Source organism: Leptopilina heterotoma, unplaced genomic scaffold, assembly GCF_015476425.1.
Source record: "Leptopilina heterotoma isolate Lh14 unplaced genomic scaffold, ASM1547642v1 Lhet_81, whole genome shotgun sequence".
NCBI classification, from domain to species: domain Eukaryota; kingdom Metazoa; phylum Arthropoda; class Insecta; order Hymenoptera; family Figitidae; genus Leptopilina; species Leptopilina heterotoma.
The window spans coordinates 4,517,517-4,543,001 of NW_025111185.1; the positions used below are offsets into that span (position 1 = coordinate 4,517,517).

A 25,485-nucleotide genomic window follows, 5' to 3' on the forward strand; every position below is an offset into this window, starting at 1 on the left:
ATTTCATTTCGCATCTTTTTCACTTATGCAATTTTTTTGTATCTATTAACGTTTTCGAAATATTTGGAAAAAACTGTTTTTTTGAAACTGTAAAGTTAATGACATTTTTCACTTCAACTCGCGATATTTCAGACAATTTTAAAAATTTTTCAATGAAACAAAAAATAAAATGCGTCTTAAGGTATTCTACGAATGATGAAAAAAGAAAACAGTTATTTTCTTTATAAACAAAATTGTTATTAATTTTTTTTCTTAATTAATGTAAAAATCACGAACTACAATCTTCACGGCTCTCGTTTAACGGGCGAATTTTGAGTAACAGAGAACTTCCAATGAGAAAGTTGTTCATTATGGTCCAAAAAGTTTTCTCGAAAATCATAGGGTTAATAATTAATTAGTGTTAATATGGTGAATGTTTAAAGTTGCTAGGAGCCGAACGTACACCACGCGTCACTCGTCATAGGTAGATACTCCGGAGTGTTGTTTCATAGCAACTCCTAGCAACTTTAAACATTCACCATATCAACACTAATTAATTATTAACCCTATGATTTTCGAGAAAACTTTTTTGGACCATAATGAACAACTTTCTCATTGGAAGTTCTCTGTTACTCAAAATTCGCCCGTTAAACGAGAGCCGTGAAGATTGTAGTTCGTGATTTTTACATTAATTAAGAAAAAAAATTAATAACAATTTTGTTTATAAAGAAAATAACTGTTTTCTTTTTTCATCATTCGTAGAATACCTTAAGACGCATTTTATTTTTTGTTTCATTGAAAAATTTTTAAAATTGTCTGAAATATCGCGAGTTGAAGTGAAAAATGTCATTAACTTTACAGTTTCAAAAAAACAGTTTTTTCCAAATATTTCGAAAACGTTAATAGATACAAAAAAATTGCATAAGTGAAAAAGATGCGAAATGAAATTTCCTATAAGGATGTGTATTTAAAATAGTTAAATTCAAAAGTTGATTTTTGAGTATCTACGATCCAAGCGCTCATTTGGGGATTCGTTTACACGAAAACGTTACTGTCTCTAGAGTGGTGTGCGCGCACACATGCGAATCGCGTAGAAGATTGAGTAGAGTGGGGATAAGCGAACGTAGTGAAAGGCAAGCGAAAAGAGTTTTTCGTTTCTGATGCCTTGGCGTGCTCTTTGAGGAGTGAGGCGGGACTTTGGATCCGATCGTGTGGCCGAAATGTACCGAGTACAACCGAACGGTGTATTTCACTTCTCTCCGCCGTTGTACTACATACATTCGAAACTCTACGCAATACTTTGTTTTGATCGGCGTATGGACAACTCATACTTTTTTATTTTTCAGCAATACGATCCTCCACATAATTAATGTGAAACTTTCTTTTTTAAAATTTTTTAATATTTAGTTAAGATTTTATTTTTTCTTATTTACAAATTCTATTTTTAAATTTTTTCCTTCTTAGAAGAAAAATTAGTTTCTAATTTTTTAAAAAATAAAAAAGAATATCTACAAAATTTTGATAAGCCAAAATATTTTTCAATTGATTCAATTTGTCAAATCTATAGCTAATTGTACAATTAATGTTTTCTGAAAATTAGTCATTTTTTTCACTGATAACCAATTATATTATTTTTAAATGCTTTTAAAACATAGAGAAATATAAGATATTAGATTGGGCAAGCTTAACAGTTTTCCATAAACAAATTTTTTTCATTGTTTTTCTATATAAAAAGATTATCTCGGCTAATGTTTGACAAATGAAAATTATACAGATTTATTGTTTTTCTAATAAAACAAATTGTTTAATGATTAAAATTAAGAACTAGAAAACAAATACGTTTTGCGTATTTTTTATTTTCCAATCACAATTTCAATCTCTCTCTCTCTTTCAGCCGACGCTTGAAGACACGCGCTAATACCAGCCGGATAGCAGTAAATGCTTCTAATTTAAAATACGCATGTGACAGGGACAGTTAAAAGGGACCCACGGTCCGAAAAAATATTTCGAGGAAAACGACTTCGAAGTTTTCCAAGTTGGTTTTTTTGTCAAACTGAATCAGTGAAATTTGACTGAGAATCAGTAACTCCATTCTCGCGATTTAAATTAGTGAAATTTCACTGAAGATCAGTTAAAAATGATTAAAATTTCAGTCACTTTTCACTGATTGTTCAATTAAAAAATAACTGAAATTTTCAGTAGTTTTTTGATTGGCAAATCAGTGGAAAATGACTGAAATTTCAGTTATTTTTAACTGATTTTCAGTGAAATTCCACTAATTCAAATCCCGAGAATAAAGTCACTGATTCTCAGTCAAATTTAACTGATTTTCAGTAGAATTTCACTGATTCAGATTTAGAGAGTATACAATTTTTTAAAATATTATTGAAAATAATCATTAAAATTTTTTTTAGAAATCAAAGTTTTCAAAATTATTAATATAATTCTTCAAAAAATTAATTACTTTTTAAAATTGTTACTGCTATGGGGTCGTCCATATACCACGTGGACACTTTTGGGGGAGGGGGGGGGGTTAAAAAAGTTTGAAAATGTCCACGATCCCATGTATTTTTGTGTCCACAAGGGAGGGAGGGGTAAAAAATCTTTGAAAAACGGTTCACGTGGTATATGGACAACCCCTATGCCATTTATTAATTTAAAAAAAAAATTATCAATCTTCGGTAAAACCTAAAAAATAAACGAAGAGTGCCGAAGGGATCTAATGAAACAAATTTATGCAATTTAGGCAAGAATATTTATTATAAAACATAAAGATAGCTCGATATCTTCATGTTTATAATAATTTAAATTTCTACAAAATTTAAAAAAAATTTAATTATTTACAAAAATTTTAATAAAATCCTTCGTAAGAATTCAACTATTATTAAAAGTAATACAATTTTTTTTACATCAATTCAATTATTTAAAAAAATGTAATAAAATTCGTTTCATGAATTCAATCATTTTCATAAATAATAAAATTTTTCACAGGATTTCAATTATTTAAAAGAAATGTAATAAAATTCGTTGCAAGACTTCAATTATTTTCACAAATAATAAAATTTTTCACAGGATTTTAATTATTTTTTAATATAATTTTAAGTAAGTCTTCGAAAAACGTAATTAATTTCAAAAATTTATTAAAATTTGTCGACAGAAATAAATGAACAATTAACAATTATTTTTAATAAGTTTTGCAAAAGTTCCTAGAGAATTTTCAAACCCATATTAGTTCAAAATAAAATTCTTCGAAATTCCCATTATTCGGAAATTCTCCAATTAAATATTTAAAAAATAAAAACTAGAAATAATTTCAAAAGAAACATTCAATTAAACTACATTTCAAAATACAATTATTAAAATTATTTCTAAAAATTCAAGCTATAATGCTTTCAATAGGGGAGAGTGGGGCAAAACGGCCATACTAACAGTTTTTTTTACTCTTGTGACTAAATGAATCAACCGATTTGATTTTTCGATGTCTTCTTGGTAAGATCATTTAATTGCGAAAATTTTTGGAAAATTTTTCCAAGAGACACCTATATACTTTATCTTTTATTGTTTAGTTCCTGCGTTAACTTTAAAAAACCTAAGACATAATATTTGGAAATATTACATGATTCCCTCAGAATTTTCTTAAGAACAAGTTCTTAAAAGTGTATAACGGAACTTAAAAAAAAAACTTCTGTTCCCAGCGTTGCACAAACAAAAGTAAAAAATGTCAAATTGAATAAAAATAAGGTATACTACTCATGGTTGTTTCAAATTTGTAAACACTTTAGACAATTTCGACATTTCAGAGATATTGACACCTGGCCGGTTTGCCCTACTCTCCCCTATTCAATTATTATCTAAAATTTTCACTTAAATTCATATTAAACCGACATTTATTAGAAAATTCTACGAGAATTCAATTATTTAAATACAAAAATGAAAAAACTATTTAATAAATGTATGTTTCACAAAATTGAATAGATCCTTTTAAATAGGGTCTAAAAACTTTTTACACACTATTGTGACCTCATGAAACAAAATCTATGCAAAAAATTACTAGTGTTGTGCTTTTGGAGCCCAATTAAAACAAAATAATAAGAAAATATTACATTTTTGAATTTTGCTGAATTTTTTTACAATTATTGGTCATTTTACCTCATAAATGAAGGAGTCCGAAGGGGTTAGAAGGGCGAAACTTTTCTTGAAGTCTAGTGGGGTCTAGTCAAGTGATTTCAGAAAAAAATTGCAACTGTAAGACCATCTATAATATTGAAGAATTTTTTTCGTTTTTTCACCATTTTACCCCATAAACGAAAGGATCTGAAAGGGTTGCAAGGGCGAAACTTTTTTTGTATTCTAGTGGGGTCTAATATAAGTGATTTATAAAAAAAATTATATCTGTAAGACCATCTGTAATTTTGCTAAATTTTTTTTCGTTTTTTGGCCATTTTACTCCATAAACGAAGGGAAGCAAAGGGTTTAGGGGCACGCAAATTTTTTTACAGCTTACTGGTATCGAATGCAACTGAGTTGTCCAATAAAATTTCTCCCCCAAACTTTTTCCAATTTTTAAGAAATTTTTAAGAAATTTTTTTTAATTTTTAGGACAATTTACTCTATAAACGAAGGGAAGCGAAGGGTTTAAGAACCTGCAAATTTTTTCACAGCTTACTGGTATCGAATGCAACTGAGTTGTGCAATAAAATTTCTCCCCCGAGCCTTTTCCGATTTTTAAGAAACTTTTTATTAATTTTTTTTTTAATTTTTAGGACAATTTACTTTATAAACGAAGGGAAGCGAAGGGTTTAAGGGCACGCAAATTTTTTTACATCTTCCTGGCATCGAATGCAACTAAGTTGTGCAATAAAATTTATCCCCCGAGCCTTTTCCAATTTTTAAAAAACTTTTTATTAATTTTTTTTTTAATTTTTGGGACAATTTACTTTATAAACGAAGGGAAGCGAAGGGTTTAAGGGCACGCAAATTTTTTTACATCTTTCTGGCATCGAATGCAACTAAGTTGTGCAATAAAATTTTTCCCCCGAGCCTTTTCCAATTTTTAAAAAACTTTTTATTAATTTTTTTTTTAATTTTTTGGCCAATTTACTTTATAAACGAAGGGAAGCGAAGGGTTTAAGGGCACGCAAATTTTTTTACATCTTTCTGGCATCGAATGCAACTAAGTTGTGCAATAAAATTTTTCCCCCGAGCCTTTTCCAATTTTAAAGAAATTTTTTATTAATTTTTTTTTTAATTTTTGGGTCAATTTACTCCATAAACGAAGGGAAGCGAAGGGTTTAAGGGCACGCAAATTTTCTCACAGCTTACTAATATTAAATGCAACTAAGTTAAGCAATAAAATTTTTCCCCCGAGCCTTTCCAATTTTTAAAAAATTTTTCATTAATTTTTTTTTTAATTTTTGGGCCAATTTACTTTATAAACGAAGGGAAGCGAACGGTTTAAGGGCACGCAAATTTGTTTACATCTTTCTGGCATCGAATGCAACTAAGTTGTGCAATAAAATTTTTCCCCCGAGCCTTTTTTAATTTTTAAAAAATTTTTTATTAATTTTTTTTTTTAATTTTTGGGACAATTTACTTTATAAACGAAGGGAAGCGAAGGGTTTAAGGGCACGCAAATTTTTTTACATCTTCCTGGCATCGAATGCAACTAAGTTGTGCATAAAATTTTTCCCCCGAGCCTTTTCCAATTTTTAAAAAACTTTTTATTAATTTTTTTTTTAATTTTTGGGACAATTTACTTTATAAACGAAGGGAAGCGAAAGCTTTAAGGGCACGCAAATTTTTTCACAGCTTACTAATATTAAATGCAACTAAGTTGTGCAATAAAATTTTTCCCCCGAGCCTTTCCAATTTTTAAAAAATTTTTTATTAATTTTTTTTTTAATTTTTGGGTCAATTTACTCCATAAACGAAGGGAAGCGAAAGCTTTAAGGGCACGCAAATTTTTTCACAGCTTACTAATATTAAATGCAACTAAGTTGTGCAATAAAATTTTTCCCCCGAGCCTTTCCAATTTTTAAAAAATTTTTTATTAATTTTTTTTTTAATTTTTGGGCCAATTTACTTTATAAACGAAAGGAAGCGAAGGGTTTAAGGGCACGCAAATTTGTTTACATCTTTCTGGCATCGAATGCAACTAAGTTGTGCAATAAAATTTTTCCCCCGAGCCTTTCCAATTTTTAAAAAATTTTTTATTAATTTTTTTTTTAATTTTTGGGCCAATTTACTTTATAAACGAAAGGAAGCGAAGGGTTTAAGGGCACGCAAATTTTTTTACATCTTCCTGGCATCGAATGCAACTAAGTTGTGCAATAAAATTTTTCCCCCGAGCCTTTCCAATTTTTAAAAAATTTTTTATTAATTTTTTTTTTAATTTTTGGGCCAATTTACTTTATAAACGAAGGGAAGCGAAGGGTTTAAGAGCACGCAAATTTTTTTACATCTTCCTGGCATCGAATGCAACTAAGTTGTGCAATAAAATTTTTCCTCCGAGCCTTTTCCAATTTTTAAAAAACTTTTTATTAATTTTTTTTTTAATTTTTGGGACAATTTACTTTATAAACGAAGGGAAGCGAAGGGTTTAAGGGCACGCAAATTTTTTTACATCTTCCTGGCATCGAATGCAACTAAGTTGTGCAATAAAATTTTTCCCCCGAGCCTTTTCCAATTTTTAAAAAACTTTTTATTAATTTTTTTTTTAATTTTTGGGACAATTTACTTTATAAACGAAGGGAAGCGAAAGCTTTAAGGGCACGCAAATTTTTTCACAGCTTACTAATATTAAATGCAACTAAGTTGTGCAATAAAATTTTTCCCTCGAGCCTTTCCAATTTTTAAAAAATTTTTTATTAATTTTTTTTTTAATTTTTGGGCCAATTTACTTTATAAACGAAGGGAAGCGAACGGTTTAAGGGCACGCAAATTTTTTTACATTTTTCTGGCATCGAATGCAACTAAGTTGTGCAATAAAATTTTTCCCCCGAGCCTTTTCCAATTTTTAAGAAATTTTTTATTAATTTTTTTTTTAATTTTTGGGTCAATTTACTCCATAAACGAAGAGAAGCGAAGGGTTTAAGGGCACGCAAATTTTTTCACAGCTTACTAATATTAAATGCAACTAAGTTGTGCAATAAAATTTTTCCCCCGAGCCTTTTCCAATTTTTAAGAAATTTTTTATTAATTTTTTTTTTAATTTTTGGGCCAATTTACTTTATAAACGAAGGGAAGCGAAGGGTTTAAGGGCACGCAAATTTTTTTACATCTTTCTGGCATCGAATGCAACTAAGTTGTGCAATAAAATTTTTCCCCTGAGCCTTTTCCAATTTTTTAAAAAATTTTTAATAATTTCTTTTTTAATTTTTGGGACTATTTTACTCCATAAACGAAAGGAAGCGAAGGGTTTAAGGGCACGCAAATTTTTTTACATCTTCCTGGCATCGAATGCAACTAAGTTGTGCAATAAAATTTTTCCCCCGAGCCTTTCCAATTTTTAAGAAATTTTTTATTAATTTTTTTTTTAATTTTTGGGACAATTTACTTTATAAACGAAGGGAAGCGAAGGCTTTAAGGGCACGCAAATTTTTTCACAGCTTACTAATATTAAATGCAACTAAGTTGTGCAATAAAATTTTTCCCCCGAGCCTTTTCTAATTTTTAAAAAAATTTTTATTAATTTTTTTTTAATTTTTGGGACTATTTTACTCCATAAACGAAAGGAAGCGAAGGGTTTAAGGGCACGCAAATTTTTTCACAGCTTACTAATATTAAATGCAACTAAGTTAAGCAATAAAATTTTTCCCCCGAGCCTTTCCAATTTTTAAGAAATTTTTTATTAATTTTTTTTTTAATTTTTGGGACAATTTACTTTATAAACGAAGGGAAGCGAAGGGTTTAAGGGCACGCAAATTTTTTTACATCTTCCTGGCATCGAATGCAACTAAGTTGTGCAATAAAATTTTTCCCCCGAGCCTTTTCCAATTTTTAAAAAACTTTTTATTAATTTTTTTTTTAATTTTTGGGACAATTTACTTTATAAACGAAGGGAAGCGAAGGGTTTAAGGGCACGCAAATTTTTTTACATCTTACTAATATTAAATGCAACTAAGTTGTGCAATAAAATTTTTCCCCCGAGCCTTTCCAATTTTTAAGAAATTTTTTATTAATTTTTTTCTTAATTTTTGGGACAATTTACTTTATAAACGAAGGGAAGCGAAGGGTTTAAGGGCACGCAAATTTTTTTACATCTTCCTGGCATCGAATGCAACTAAGTTGTGCAATAAAATTTTTCCCCCGAGCCTTTTCCAATTTTTAAAAAACTTTTTATTAATTTTTTTTTTAATTTTTGGGACAATTTACTTTATAAACGAAGGGAAGCGAAGGGTTTAAGGGCACGCAAATTTTTTTACATCTTACTAATATTAAATGCAACTAAGTTGTGCAATAAAATTTTTCCCTCGAGCCTTTTCCAATTTTTAAAAAACTTTTTATTAATTTTTTTTTTAATTTTTGGGACAATTTACTTTATAAACGAAGGGAAGCGAAGGGTTTAAGGGCACGCAAATTTTTTTACATCTTCCTGGCATCGAATGCAACTAAGTTGTGCAATAAAATTTTTCCCTCGAGCCTTTTCCAATTTTTAAAAAACTTTTTATTAATTTTTTTTTTAATTTTTGGGACAATTTACTTTATAAACGAAGGGAAGCGAAGGGTTTAAGGGCACGCAAATTTTTTCACAGCTTACTAATATTAAATGCAACTAAGTTAAGCAATAAAATTTTTCCCCCGAGCCTTTCCAATTTTTAAAAAATTTTTTATTAATTTTTTTTTTAATTTTTGGGCCAATTTACTTTATAAACGAAGGGAAGCGAACGGTTTAAGGGTACGCAAATTTTTTTGTGCAACACCTGTAAGGAAAGTAATACTTTGCATGCCTGTAAAGTAGGCGCAAAACAGTACTTTGCTGCACTAGTGCGGCAAAGAGCTTACTTTGCTGCACTAGTGCGGCAAAGTGCTTATTTTGCTGCACTAGTGCGGCAAAGTTTTTACTTTGCTGCACTAGTGCGGCAAAGTTCTTAAACTTTTGGGTTTTTTTGGTGATATACATAGGTATTTGTTTTCTATTTGTAGAATACCTGTTTTTTACAGTAATATACGCGTAAAAAACCACGAATATTACGTGCGGTAACATACGTTCCAAACCCTGCTAAACAGTACGTATGTTAGCGTCAACTAGCGTTTCCAAACAGCTTTTTTATCAAAACCAAAAGGTGTTGCACAAAGTACTGTGTGCAACACGTACGAAAGAAGATTTTCCAACTTCGTGCAAATTGCTGCCCTCGCTTCGCTCGGGACAGCAAACTTTGCACTCGTCGGAAAACAGCTTCTTTCTGTACTTGTTGCACAATATACTATTACATCTTTCTGGCATCGATTGCAACTAAGTTGTGCAATAAAATTTTTCCCCCGAGCCTTTTCCAATTTTTAAGAAATTTTTTTTAATTTTTAGGACCATTTTACCCCATAAACGAGGGGAGCCGAAGGGTGTAGGGGGGCGCAAATTTTTTTACAGCTTTCTGGCTGTGAATGCAATCGATTTGTGCAATAAAATTTTTCCCCCGAGCCTTTTTCTATTTTTAAGAAATTTTTTTTAATTTTTTGGACCATTTTACCCCATAAACGAGGGGAGCCGAAGGGTGTAGGGGGGCGCATATTTTTTTACAGCTTCCTGGCTGTGAATGCAATTGATTTGTGCAATAAAATTTTTCCCCCGAGCTTTTTTCTATTTTTGAGAAATTTTTTTTAATTTTTGGGACCATTTTACCCCATAAACGAGGGGAGCCGAAGGGTGTAGGGGGGCGCAAATTTTTTTACATCTTTCTGGCATCGATTGCAACTAAGTTGTGCAATAAAATTTTTCCCCCGAGCCTTTTCCAATTTTTAAGAAATTTTTTTTAATTTTTAGGACCATTTTACCCCATAAACGAGGGGAGCCGAAGGGTGTAGGGGGGCGCAAATTTTTTTACAGCTTTCTGGCTGTGAATGCAATCGATTTGTGCAATAAAATTTTTCCCCCGAGCCTTTTTCTATTTTTAAGAAATTTTTTTTAATTTTTTGGACCATTTTACCCCATAAACGAGGGGAGCCGAAGGGTGTAGGGGGGCGCATATTTTTTTACAGCTTCCTGGCTGTGAATGCAATTGATGTGTGCAATAAAATTTTTCCCCCGAGCTTTTTTCTATTTTTAAGAAATTTTTTTTAATTTTTTGGACCATTTTACCCCATAAACGAGGGGAGCCGAAGGGTGTAGGGGGGCGCATATTTTTTTACAGCTTCCTGGCTGTGAATGCAATCGATTTGTGCAATAAAATTTTTCCCCCGAGCCTTTTTCTATTTTTAAGAAATTTTTTTTAATTTTTTGGACCATTTTACCCCATAAACGAAGGGAACCGAAGAGGGTAGGGGGACAAAAATTTATTTTTAGGTGTTGGTTATCATTTGGGACAATCTCACGTTGAAAAAAATTTACTTTTTTTATTTTTAATTTTTCGTTTTCAAAAACGTTTCGAACTTCAGCCTCATGCTTTCGTACGCATATCATGAAAACCCTAGAAAAAATTTGTGTACCCTGATAAAAAACCAAACAGTATCCCAAAAACGTCCATTTTTCAATTTTCAAAGTCAAATTTCTCGAAAACCTAGGATGATGGAACAATTCTGATTACGGATTCAGCTTTAAAAAACCTATAAAAATCACCCTATGCGATCCCAGAAATAATAAGAAAGTGAAATTCTGTTGCAGTGTGTTATTTAACATTTCGCCCCAGGGTGCATTTTTGGCTTTAACAACAAATATAAAAAATCTGACTAAAGATATTTAGCAAATACCTTTAGGTATCTCTTGAAAGGACCCAAATAAGGACCTAAAAAATCGCGATGAGAATAAATTCAAAAAATATACTTAAAAGTTGATATTTTCTTTTACGAAAAAATTTTTAAAAGTAGGGTGAAAACAAACTTTAAATATGGACACCACAAAAATGAACAGAATGTAACATAACTCCGGACATTTATTTAGAGTGATAACACCCTTCTATAATTAAAATTACAATGCTCTAACTATTTCCGTTCGAAAGATTAGAAAAATTAGCAATAACTGAAATAATTGCTTAACTGAAGCAGTGAAAACTTTAGGAAAAAAATTAAATTTAAATATAAAACATGAAAATTTTAAGTATTTTTGTTTTAAAAATATTTTAAGTGAATAGAATTTTATGTTAAAAAAACATGAATTGAAAAAATTAACGTGGGAACTTTTAAAAATTGAACAAAAATGAGCATGAAACAAAAGCAACGAAGACGGCCGTAGGCCGTCTGAGGCCCTAGTTTCTAAAAAAAGAAATTTCACTGAAAGTTTGAACGTCCAAAGGAAAGAAATTTATCTTTCTGTTTAAATATTTTCAAAACTTACTATTTACCGAATTTAAAAATATTTAAATTCAGTATTTATTTAGTTAATTAATTTTTCTATAATAAATAATATTTTTTAAAACAGTGGCTTGGAATTTAGATTGTTCGAATTTAAAAGAATTTTTGTAAATTTGTAAAAAAAAATGAGCGAAGGTTTTCTTAAAAATGTTTGCTATTATGTAATACACAAGCAAAAAGAGAATTTAGAGTTTTTATTATTATAATAGTTTTGTCTTTCGTATTTAGTGAACGTGTAGCCCAATTCCGGTAGAATTACTCAGCTCGAGGGCAGTGTGACCGGACCGGAACTTTGTCAAAAGCGATTTAACTTGTTTTGCTGTAACGTTGTCCCACCGGAAAAGCTTTGTAAATTTTCTCGAGGTCATTTTGTCTGCTTATTGCTTAAGCGTAAAAAGCCATGCATTTCGAATATTGATAAACCTTTAGGAAAGATACAATTTATTTGACATTATTTAACATTATCAATCATTAATATTCATAAATTAATAGAATTTTGTAGACTGTTAATTATTATTCTTCAATTTAATTACTTATAAATTTAAATACGTTTATATTTTTATAATATTTATGTACTCATTAATATATTCTGTTCTATTTTGTTAAAATTTTGTTTTGTTGAATATATTTATGTATACATAAATATTGTTCATTCGATCTTATGAGAGGAGTGCGACGCGTGAATGGAAAATAATGTCTGACTAAAGCGCGACTCACTTCACTTACCCAATTGGCATGCAACAAAGGCGTAAACATCTGTACATCGACAATTCGTCTCACGTCTCTTTGTTTATGGCATTAATGCGCTCATCTAAATTCGAGATTGTTAATTTCTAATTTTTCAAGAATTTAACAAAAAAAAGTATTATGTTATTATAATTAATTATTAAACTATTTCTAAATGCAATCGTTTTCGAAATAAAATTTTCTTTGCTGCTCTTAGAATAACATCGATTTATAAACATTTTTTCTCCTCGAAAGAAAATATTGAAAATAACTCTAAATCTAAAGAAAAAAGTATTTCATAATTATTTGAACAAATTTTTTTTCTCATTTCAGTCAGCAAGTCGCAATCTAACTTAAACGACATTGGAAAATCTGAACAGAAATCTAATGAATTGGAGAGGAAGCGAAAAAATAAATGGGACCCCGAGACTGGTAATATTTCTGTATTAACAGTATACGAAACGTTTTTCCAATAACAATTTTTTTTCTTAGCTAAAAATGACACGAAAAATATAATAATCCAATTGAATATTCAATTCTAAAATCATTATTGAAATACTCATAGTTTTAAATAGTTAATTAAAAATATTGAAATAATTAAAAATAATTTATGGGGTTAGTCCCCCATTTTTTTATAGTTTTAATTTTTTAATTCTTAAAAATAATTAAATAAAAGTAATTAAATAATTAAAAATTTATGGGGTTAGTTCCCCATTTGTTCATAGTTTTAATTTTTCAATTCTTAAAAATAATTATAATTAAGAGTAATTAAATAATTAAAAATAATGAAATAAAAAAATGTCTCTTTTTAATCGAACGAAAAAACATGTAAATCGAAATTGAATTCAATTATTCAAAGAAAATGAAAAATTAAAGAGAAAGTTTAATATTAAATGTACAGTGGCATAAAACAAGTTCAAGTCTCAGAATTGCAAATTTAAACAAATCGATAAAGATTTAATCAATCACGAACATGATATGCATGACTAAGAAGAAGTGTAACAGAAAGTAATTTAAATGCCATAAATTATTCTCTACAGTTATCAAGTTATTACATACTAATTTCTTACTTTAGATTAATTTTCTTTTAATTGGAATTCTTTAACAAGAAAGAAAAAAAAGCTGAAAAAAGTTTTCAAATATCACAAATTTACAAAAAATTATAATATATATAAAAGAAAATTAAAAAAAAAGATGATAATCAAATTGGAAATAAAATGATAAAAAAAGAGAAAAAAATACTAGAAGTAACAGTACGTAATAAAAGTAAAAAAAATAATAATTACATTAAGATGCAGTAGACATTTTCTGCAAAGAATAAAAAAGTTGCAATATCTTATTCATATAGTGTCACATATACAAAGCATAGGTATTGCATCTAATGGATTCAGTTAAAGTATATAAGAAGAACTTTTAAAAAAAATCAACTCGGCAACTTTGAGCTAAATTAGATATAATGTACTCGGTTCTTCGCGTCAGTATAAAGCTTTTGAAATGAATGAGAACTTCACATCCGTCGCGATCGGTCTCTCTCTCTCTCTCTCTCTCTCTCTCCTCTCTCGCCCTTTAGAAATTCCGCAAAGCCCTCAGGGGCAATATTGGATATTTCTTTTCGACGTTCATATTTTTCCCACTGCTTTTGCGCGCACCCTATTGGCAATTTCTTTTTAAAAGGAATTTGCTTAATGGCAAAGTGTGCAAATCTGTATTCTATGGCAGTGCACCAGATACCCGAGGTACTTGGGTAATTCCTCGAAGGAAGGAAAAAAGGAGAAAAAAAGAAGAAGAAGAAAAGGGAAGAGTGGCATCGCCTGCCAACCATTTGCCTCTGCATTTCGATGTCTTGTGTAACCTACAGCTGTTACAGCACAAAAATATTCGGACGCGATTTTTCTTTCCACATTGTATATTTCATCAAGCCAATATACCATCAATTCTCTACTTTTTATAAGAAAGCTTCAGATCTGTGCCTTTTTTCTAACGAAATCAAATTTTTAAGTCGAGATTTTTTTAATGAGATCTTTTTAATTATATTAAGAATACTCGAAAAAAATACAATTTTTAAAATTCATAAGAAAATTTTGAATGTGCTTTCCTCATAAAATATGAAATTACTATGAATTCTAATAATACAAAATTTTTTATTTTTTCCATTTCTCACAATAATTTACATTAAATAATTGAATTCTTTAAGAAAAATCATAAAATTATTACTTAGAAATTATTTAATGAATAATTTTACTTGAAACTTTCAAAAATAATTGAATTTTATAAGAGTTGGGTTTACAATTTTCATGAATAAATTAATTTCAAAAGGTTTCTAATTGAAATTTTAGAAAATTTTAATTTTGAATAAATTTAAAAATTTTAGTGAAAATAATTAAATTCATAGAACTAAGCATAAATTTAATTATTTTTAATAAAATTTCTCAAAATAATTCAATTTTTTTAAAGACTTTTATAGATTGAACGCCTTGATGCAAGAACCAGACATAGCTCCGAGAAAAGAGTGGGGGGTAGTCCCCTGGCAATAAAATATTCAACTTCAAAATTTTTGAATTTTTAAATTTTATTCTTATAAAGAATAAAAAACTGCATCTTTTTTTCCTTTGAGAAAAAGTTGTAGAATTAATATTTTTTTAAATAAAATTAAAAAACTTGTTTTTTCTCAAACGAATTTTTAATTAAAATTTCATCTTCAACTCGCTGCCAAATCTACAATTTTGCATATTTTTCAATCAAATTTAGAATGGACACACTTTATATTATCCTTTTTGAGCATATATGTTTTAAAAATTTATATGTTTGTTTATAAACAAACTAAAAAATATTTATTAGCCAATGGTAAAATTTTAACACCATAATCTTTGAACGTTTCGTTTATCGAGGAAATTTTGAGCAAATGAAAACTTCCAGTGAAGAAATTGTTCAAAATAGTATAAAAAAGTTTTCTGGAAATTATTGAATTATCAAAATTGATAGAAAAAATTCTAACAACGTTTAACTTTTCTCGCGCGGCGGACTCTAACGAAACGAATTTCTATATCTGGCGGAGCCAGCCAGGACTGTCTGTTTTTTCATTTCACAGCTTAGAATAATGAAAACAAAACATTAATATGCTTTTTTCGGAAAACAATATTTTTCATATCACTCAATATAAGAATAAATCAATTATTATATTAGCGTTAAAAAATATTATTAAAATAATAAATATTAATTATTTTCATTATTCTAAGCTGTGAAATGAAAAAACAGACAGTCCTGGCTGGCTCCGCCAGATATAGAAATTCGTTTCGTTAGAGTCCGCCGCGCGAGAAAAGTTAAACGATGTTAGAATTTTTTCTATCAATTTTGATAATTTAATAATTTCCAGAAAACTTTTTTATACTATTTTAAACAACTTCTTCACTGGAAGTTTTCATTTACTCAAAATTTCCTCGATAAACGAAGCGTTCAAAGATTATGGTGTTAAAATTTTACCATTGGCTAATAAATATTTTTTAGTTTGTTTATAAACAAACATATAAATTTTTAAAACATATATGCTCAAAAAGGATAATATAAAGTGTGTCCATTCTAAATTTGATTGAAAAATATGCAAAATTGTAGATTTGGCAGCGAGTTGAAGATGAAATTTTAATTAAAAATTCGTTTGAGAAAAAACAAGTTTTTTAATTTTATTTAAAAAAATATTAATTCTACAACTTTTTCTCAAAGGAAAAAAAGATGCAGTTTTTTATTCTTTATAAAAATAAAATTTAAAAATTTTGAAGTTGAATATTTTATTGCCAGGGGACAACCCCCCACTCTTTTCTCGGAGCTATGTCTGGTTCTTGCATCAAGGCGTTCGATTTAGTATAAAAATTTCAATTATTTTAAAATTCTTTGAAGGAATTCAATTATTTTCAATACAATTTTAATAAAATATTTGAATTCAATTATTCTTAAAGTTATATATAGTAATAATGATGTTATCACTCGGTCGATAAATTAATAAAAACGATGAGATAGTCGATCACTCCGAGTCAGGATTCTGACTCGGAGTGATCCACTATCTCATCGTTTTTATTATTCTTACAATTGTTAATAAATCCCTTACCAGAATTTCAATTATTCTTCGAATTTTTTATAAATTTCTTGTCAAAATGTAAATTATTTTTAAATTCTTTGCAAGAATTTCATTATTTTTAATACAATTCTAATAAAATAATAGCTGAATTTAAATTATTTTTAATTTTTCGTATGAATTCGATTATTTTCAATAAAATGTCTCAAGAAAATTCTAATAAAATAACTGAATTCAATTATTTAAAAAAATTTTTATAGATTTCTATGCAAAATTTTAATTACCCGTGTGGAAATTGCCCGACTTCACCTTATTTGAAGAAGGGCACTGATTAGGAATTAGTTAGGCCAACCACACTAATAATATCTGGATAGGCAATAATCGGGCATTGACTAGAATGCCCTCTTTTCTTAAATAAGGAAATCTAGCTGGTTCTATTTAGGCCCCTATTAAATATTTGAATCAGGCCCTAACTAGAATGCCCTTTTTCTCTAACAAGTGGTAAAAAAATGTTCTCTTTAGTGTATAAGGACAGGTTGATAGGTCAAAACAGTATTGTTTACATGTGTGTTTGTTCAGTGACTTGCTCAGTGTGGGCTTTACTTTACTTTGACTTGTAAAAAATTTAAATTTTGACTGAATAAAATAATGTTTAAAAAAATTTTAGTTAAAAATTCTAGAAAATAATAATTATTAAATATTTATTTAAAAAAGAAATTATTGATGTTTTCGAATAATTTTACAATTAAAGAAATTCGCAAGTAAAAGTAGAACATTTTTTTGAGTATCTAATAATTTTTAAAGTGAATCAGAATATTTTTTAGAATAAGGAAAAAAAATCAAAATTTTGTCTGGAAGTTAGGGAAAAATAGGGGAAAAATAAAATAAAATTTTTGTAGCAACCCATCTTCCCTTTATTAAGAAAATAATAGAAAAAGTAAAAATCCACTTGAATATCACTTAAAGAAATGTTTTTAACTAAACCTCGACGTGGTGAGAAGTTTTAAAGAGTTGACTTGGCGGGAAAGCTTAATTAAACCGCTTTTCGTACGCGCGTCACACGATACTTCTCTTTTTTCCACCTTTTCCCTATTGGAAACGACCAACTTTGAAACCCGTCAAAGTCGACTTTCTCGCGAAGCACACCGATCCCAATTAAAATGATTTCTATGCTTAAAAGTGCGACCCCATCGAGTTCTCCAAGCACACGTTCATAAATCATCTGCCCATTCGATGGAAAGCGGATGGAAGAAAGAGGAGTGGAAAAAAAGATGACGAAGAAGAAAGGAAGGGTGCTGAACGAAAATGTGTGGAAAAAGAGCCCAGTAGACTGGGAGAAAAGGAAACGACGAGTTATAGAGCTGAAGGAGAAAGAGAAAAATCTCAAGTGTATAAAAGAGAAAAACTATGAAATAGATAGAGAGAAACGTTGAAAAAAATTCCGAGAAAAATTGAAAAAGAGAAGAAAGACGGGAACGAAAGAAAAGGGTAAAAAGAGAATCCATAAGAGAATTTAGAAAAAAAAATAAATTAGAAGAAAAAAACCGCTGTAAAGTTAACGTAGAAATTTATATTTTTATACTTTCTCTCTTAATTACAACTTTTTTAAATCAGATTTTTTCTGTTAATTATTAGTAGGTATATATTTTTATCTTCTTCCATAACTAGCAATTTTTATAAATTTTGAATCAAAATTTTTGTGAGAACTCTGCTTTTGTTTTAAAATTCCATGAATTTTAGTATATCCTAATTAATTTTCAGTAGCAAACACCACATATTTTTCCAATACATTTGATAAAATTTTCTGACATTTTTCTGATTTCTCTATAAACTGTGGCAACCCTGAAAGTGAAAAAATCGAGTTTTTAAATTTTCGACAAAAAAATTCTTCCAGGAGAAAAATAAAAAATGAATAAAACGAAAAACAGACTTCGAACTCGATAATTAATATTAAAAAAGTAGAAAAAAGTATCTTTCAAACTAAAAAAAAGTTAGTAAAAAAATTTCTATCGAAAAATTAAACTTGACGACCAAAAAAACTCGTTTTAGACACTTCACAAAACTGACAAAAATTCCATTCTATATTTTATTTTCCTGACTTTTTCCTAATTTTCATAAAAAATCCTTTCCTATCCTTTCTTATCGAGCTAATAAATTGAATTCCTGCAACGAATTTTATTATTCATAAAAGAATTTAAATATTTATAAAAATAATTCAATTCTTGGGAAGAATTTTATAAAATTTTTAAATAATTTATTTCTTTCGACTAATTTTATGCAAATTCTAATTTAAATAATTGAATTCCTGCGAAATTTTTATTATTCATGAAAAGAATTGAATTCTTATGAAGATTTTTACAAACAAATTTTTAAATAATTGAATTCCGTTCGGAAATTTTATGATAATAGTAAATATTTAAAATCATTGAACTGCGAAAAGTTTTTAAAAATAATTTAATTATATAAAAAAATCTGTGTGGTATTTTATTAAATTATTTTGAAAATAATTGAATTCCTAAAAAGCATTTTATTATTTATGAAAATAATTTAATTCCTAAGAACAATTTTATTAGATTTTTTTTAAATAATTGAATTTCCAAGAAGAAATTTATTACGTTTAAAAATAATTGAATTCTTGTGATGACTATTGTTACTTATGAAACTAATTGAATTTTGCAAAGAATTTTATTAAAATTCCTCAAAATAATTGAATTTTCGGGAATAATTTTGTTATTTATCGACATAATTGAATTCTTTCGAAGAATTATTTATATATCTAATTGAATTCTTGAGAAAAATTTTATTAAAATCTAAAAGAATGATTGAATTATTTCAAAAAAATTTAATTAAAATTGTATTTAAAATAATTGATTTCCTTCGAACAATTTTAAATTAAAATATTTGAAAGTAATTGAATTACCGCGTGAAAAATTCTAATATTTTTGTAAATAATTGAATTCTTCCAAAGAATTTAAAATAGTACATTGTGCAACGAGGACGCAAAGCGCAAGTTTCTCGTCCGAGCTTGATTTTGCAGTACGAGGCTAAGAATTTTATTAAAATTTTCAAAAATAATTGAATTTCTGAGAAGACTTTTATTATTTATGAAAATAATTGAATTATTGCGAAAAATTTTATTAAAATGTTTAAAAAGAATTAAATTTCTGTGGAAAATTTTGTTATTTTTGAAAATAATTGGATTCATTATGAGAAATTTATAAACTTTGTTTTAAATAATTAATTTTTTTGAAATATAATAAATTCTTGTGGAAAACTTTATTTGTGAAAATAATTGAATTCTTGCATAGAGTTTTATCAAAATTTTTTTTGAAGAATTGAATTTTCATGAAAAATGTTATTATATTAGTTAAAGTAATTGAATTATAGTGAAGAATTGTAAAAAAATTTTGTTAAATACCCAGGCGCGAAAGACCAGTGCTGACGATGGGTTGAAACTTGACTGAGTCTTGAACGCCCAGCGTGGGTAACCCAGAGTTGAAGCAGTCTTTATATCATTGTCACTCAATATTGGTTCAGCATGGGACACCAATGTTCGTCCCATGCTCGATTTAACACTCGATCAATCTTCGTAAGTGGAGCTTCAACATCCCGTCTTTATTCAAGCTTGAATCAATCTTGATAGTTTATTTATTACCGTGTGCACTTATAACAATATTAGATATAAATATTTATAAATTATTTAATATTAAAATATTATTAGTGATATTTTTTAGTAATTTTTTATACTATTTAAAAATTATTATTCTTATTATTAATTATTATTAAATAATATAATAAGTATTATTATTATTATTGTTATTAAGATATGAATTGGTAAGTAAATATTAATATTTATTTAGTGTATAATATTTATATTAATTATATAAGATTCATATAAATAAAATTAAATTATATATTATTTTTTTTCTTGCAATGTCAAATTATTATTTTCAAAGTTCAAGAGTTTCGTTTATCTGAAAAATTTTCAGTGAAAAAAATGTTCATTAGGTAGTAATAAATATTTATGCCTAGTAGTTTTACACTAGGTTTAACTGTTTACTGAATATTATCAAAAATATATTTTTCGTCAAACGCGCGCGACTAAACACAAATAACCTTGAGACGTTGCGATTGTCGTGCTCCCACCATCCCATCTACTCAATGCTTTCCCCTCATGACGTCACAGGCGGGGAGTGTATTGAGTAGATGGGATGGTGGGAGCACGACAATCGCAACGTCTCAAGGTTATTTGTGTTTAGTCGCGCGCGTTTGACGAAAAATATATTTTTGATAATATTCAGTAAACAGTTAATCCTAGTGTAAAACTACTAGGCATAAATATTTACTACTACCTAATGAACATTTTTTTCACTGAAAATTTTACAGATAAACGAAACTCTTGAACTTTGAAAATAATAATTTGACACTGTGCGAGAAAAATAATAATATATAATTTAACTTATAAAATTATCAGAAGAAATATTTTAATATTAAATAATTTATAAATATTTATATTTAATATTGTACAGTGCACACGGCAATAAAGGAACTGAATATTGTAACAAGATTGACCGAGTCTTGAATCGAGCATGGGACGAACATTGGTGTCCCATGCTGAACCAATATTGAGTGACGGCACTGGCATTGATATAGTAGATTAGGCGAGAAGCCTTCCAGCCTTCTGTGGCCGAGCGGTTTAAATGCGTGCGTTGAGAACTTCCGGTATGCGTTAGGGGGGCGGGGTGCGTGAGTTTCGATCCCACATGCGAGCGAATATTTTTCATTCTTTGTTATAAGCGTTTATATAAAAAAATAAAATTGTGTGTTGTGTCGTGAATAAAAAATGTGAACATGTTTATAAATAATGTTAAAAGTATGTTAAAAATCAAGAAAAAAATGTAACGATTAACAGAAAAATTGTCTTTTTTTACTAAAATTATTTTTTTAAAATTACTATTCAAATGATATTTATTGTTAGTAATATATTCTTATTTATATGAAGATAATATAATTATTACAAATAATAACTTATTGTCATTAAATATATATGTATATATACGCACATGAATTAAAATAATAACAATAATATTTATTATTATTATTAATAATTCATATATTTACATTATATTGAATAAACGTGAGAAACGAGTAAATTTGGGAACAGTGGAAGCAGTCTTGTTTCAGTCCTGCGTTAGGCGTCCGCAGCATTGATTGAGCATTGATGTCCAATGCTGAATCAAGGCTCGCGCTGCAGTCTGGAATCGGTGTTACATTAAAGCTTCGATCATTCCTGCGCTCGCTGATTCACTCATGCTCAATCAATGTTGACCAATGCTCGGCCAATCTTTATAAAGCCTGAACTCGGCGTCACTTCGCGCCTGGGTAATTGAATTCCTATGGAAATTTTATTATTTATGAAAATAATTGAATTTTGGATGAATTTTATCAATTTTTTATTGAATAATAATTGAATTGTTTTGCGAAATTTTATTAAAATACTAGATATTGAAAATAATTAAATTTCGAAAATTTTTTGAAAATAATTGAATTGTATTAAAGAATTTGATTATAATTTTTTGGAATACTTTTTTGATTTTTAGTATTAGCGAATTTAATGTAGTGAAAATTCTCAAAAGAAAAAAAAACAGAAATAGTAGCTTTTAGTGGCTGAAATCTAACAAAAGTACCCAAATAGTAGTATAACGTAAAAAATATTAAATAGTAGGTTTGGGTATAGATGAGTGCGAAGCCTGGAAGAAAATAAAAAGAAACAAGAATATTAATTTGGGAGAAAATAAAAGAATAATTTAAAAAAATAAGCAATAAAATAAAAGTTAAAGAGGATAAAAAAATATTTTCAAATAAAAAAAAGAAGAAATGGGAAAAATTGATAAGAAGAGAGACAGAGAGAAAAGTAGAGAGCCAAGAGTTGAAGAGTAGACAAAAGTAGCGAAGCGAAGAAATTTTAAGGGATGGGGTGAAAGTGCGGCAAACCAGAGTGAAACGAAGGACACGGTAGAATGGCGGAAGACTGGCTTGTTTCTGATTCGTAATTAGAGATGAGTGAAGGCAGGAAGAACACGAAGAATATATTTCTCTCGAAGCGAGTAATAGCCGGGGAAAGAGGAGGCCAACCGGAAGAATAACTGACTTTCTCTTGGACTCTTGAATGAAAATTGAGAATTCCAAGATATCTCATTCGCAAAGCTTGCCCTGACGTTAGTTCGCTTTACACCAACATTCGCATTGTTGAATTCGAACCTTCTCATCGGATTCATCGCAAAGCAAACTTTAAGAATTTTCCATATTTTTCAACTTTTCTTTTTTTCCTTTCTCTTCACCATGAAATATTCTTCTCGTTTAACGGTTCATATAATCCTTTTTGCAAAGATACAATAAAATAAAGGAACAAAATGGAACTTTTATTAACGTAATTAACGTAATTTTCTTACACAAATATCGATAGTTTTTACCAAATTCGAATTTTTACAATTTTATTTTTTTTATTTATATTGTTTTATTCAATTTCTATTCTACAGAATTTTTTCAATTATTTTCATTTGTTTATTTTTCCGAAAATAAAAATAATTAAACGGACGAAACTTTATTTTTATAAAGTGAATTGAAAAACATGTGTGGTTGATGAAATTTTTGTCAAAACACTTTTAGAAACTGTAGTGAGGCGAATTCTAGAATTGGATTTGGGTATCGCGTTTGCTAGCAAGAGCAAAATCAAGAGTCGTAAATTCAGGCACCATGCTGCTTTAGCTGTATCAACTGTGCAACTTGCTCGCAATCGTCGATTTTTATTTTAGCAATTGACGTTTTTTTAGCAGTTTATATATTAAAAAAGGTACTTCATCCGAAACTTTAAATGAACTTAGTAATTAAAAGAAAAAAAAATTATCATCTAAACGGATCGGTAAATTCTCGTTCATTTTTTTTAGCCAGCGATAAAAAATATGTTGTCGTAATCAGAATTTTTAATGAGATTTAATAAAAAGCATCACGTTTGAAAAGTGGTTTTAAATACTTCTTTTAAACATTTTTCTGCTTTTAGGTAAATTTAACCTTATTTAGATTTAAAAAAAATCCTATCTATCTTCTCAGGGATAAATTTTTAAAATCCGAATTCATTAATAAAAATAGAATTAAAGAGAAGGAAATGTTTTTATGAGCGAATAAAAGAAATAAATTTAATTTTTTTTTCAATTCACGTCAATTAGTGAATATCGTAAATTCTTGATGAAAATATTTTAATTTTCTTTTTCAATCACCATTGGAACACTATATATATATATATATTTTTTTTTTTTGAAATAAATGTCACATTTTTAACGACCATAGATAGATTGCTGAAATATGGAAAGTAATATAAAAAAATATTAAAAGCTCTAAAAAAACAGAAGAATATAGCTTTTTACATCCTAGTTTTTAAATACCGGTAAAAAACGAAAGAAAAATTTTAAATTGATTTTCGATACCTTTTAATATATAATTTTTTTTATCTTTGCAGCTGGTGCTGAGAAATTGACAACGACTGGAATTTTTATTGTACTGACACTACTCATTCTCCGGCTCAACCAGTAGAAAACTGTGTCACCAAAAAAAAGAGTTACAATTTTAAATATAATTATAAACTGTAATTTTAAAGAAAAATATAAAGAGAATGGAAAATTAAAAAGAAAACGAAAGACTGACAGGAGTATTTAGTGCTATTCATTACAGTTTATAAATAAATCGTGCCAACAAATGGATTTCGTGATACCAATTGTGGACACTTGCAAATAATTATTTGAAATAAATAAAACGAATGTATGTTTGTGTGTAAATGAAAAAAAGTGATAAAATGAAAACAAATAATTAATAAATGATTGAATATTTGCAAAAGTGCAACGACTGTAGCCTTTAATGTAATATATTTCACAAAACTTGTGTCACTGCTAAAAGGAGAAAATGTAAGAAAAATGAAAAAGTGCGTGAGATTGTTTATATATGAGCAATGATATTTATTAATCTGAGCTTTTCATGTCGATCTGCGGCAAAACAACTAGGTCACTTAGAAATAAAGCTCTCCAATATTTTATCAGTATAAAATGTTTTCTTCACATTTTTATTCATTTCATTTTTTTCTAAATTTTTTATTATTGTATAAAATAATTTAATTAATTAATTAAATAATGAAACAATTAAATTTGTCAATTAAAAAAATTAATAATTTAATCAATCAATTAAATAGTCTCTAAATTAAAATTAGTAAATTTTACTAAGTAATTTCTATTAATTTATTAGTAAAATTTACTAATTCAAAGTGTAATTTATTTAATTAATTAAATAATTTACGATTCTAATATATTTAATTAACAAATTAACTAATTAAATTTTGAAGCGTCGCGAAGAGACCTAAGAAGCAAAACAATTAATTAATTATTTTCATTTATAAATTCCTTATATTTTAATTCATAAATTGAATATTTCATTCAGAAAAGTAGTTTTTTGTTTAGCAAATATTTTCAGTTTATAAAGAGCTCTCTTTCGACTTAAAAAATTAAATTACAAAAACAAAATTAACATTTTCTTACTTAGTAAAAGAAAAAGAAAAGAAAACTAGATTTTCAAGAAGGCGAGGAAACGAAAGTAAGCATATAATCCTCAAAAGAATTCCAAGTTGTGAAAAGAAGAAATAGTTTTCGAAAAATTATTTTTTTTAAAATGTTTATGCGCATATTTTTTTATCTCAAATATTTAAAGTCCCTTGTGTTTTATCATGCGTGTCTGTATTCGGATAGCAAAAATATTTTCCATTTAAATACAAACAAAAGATGGTAAAAAATTAAATTAATTAACGTGGGCGAAGTTTACAACGTTTATACAGCGTCAATTCATAGATTGAAAGAAAGAAATATTTTTCATGCCAAAAAAATATTGTTTATTAACAATATTTAATTTTTTGAATTTTAGATGGAAAAAATAGTTAGAAAAAATTTTTAGATAAAAATTACAATAGAAAAATATTTTTTCTTTCAAACTGTTAATTATAAACGTTATAAACTTCACGACCGTATAAATTAATTAAATTAAAGTATAAATTAATTTCAAAATTTTCTAATTATTAAAACATTCTAATTTCTAATTAATAAATAAATTAATTTTAATATAAATTTGTTTCTTTGATAAATAGAACAACGATGTTTGGCTCGTTTACTTTTTAT

General features: G+C 27.9%; 1 protein-coding gene across 7 annotated transcripts in view; it reads left to right on the plus strand.

The window, feature by feature from the left end:
• The window catches only part of LOC122511383 (lachesin-like), a 493,244-nt gene extending 468,871 nt beyond the window's left edge, over positions 1 to 24,373 (plus strand). For all 7 annotated transcript variants that reach the window (XM_043626583.1, XM_043626584.1, XM_043626581.1 and 4 more), the window contains 2 exons: positions 12,541 to 12,639; positions 23,790 to 24,373. In XM_043626583.1, the coding sequence (XP_043482518.1) occupies positions 12,541 to 12,639; positions 23,790 to 23,863 (173 nt within the window). In that variant the 3' untranslated portion in view covers positions 23,864 to 24,373. The remainder of the gene's footprint in view (positions 1 to 12,540; positions 12,640 to 23,789) is intronic.
• The last annotated feature ends 1,112 nt before the right edge of the window (positions 24,374 to 25,485 follow it).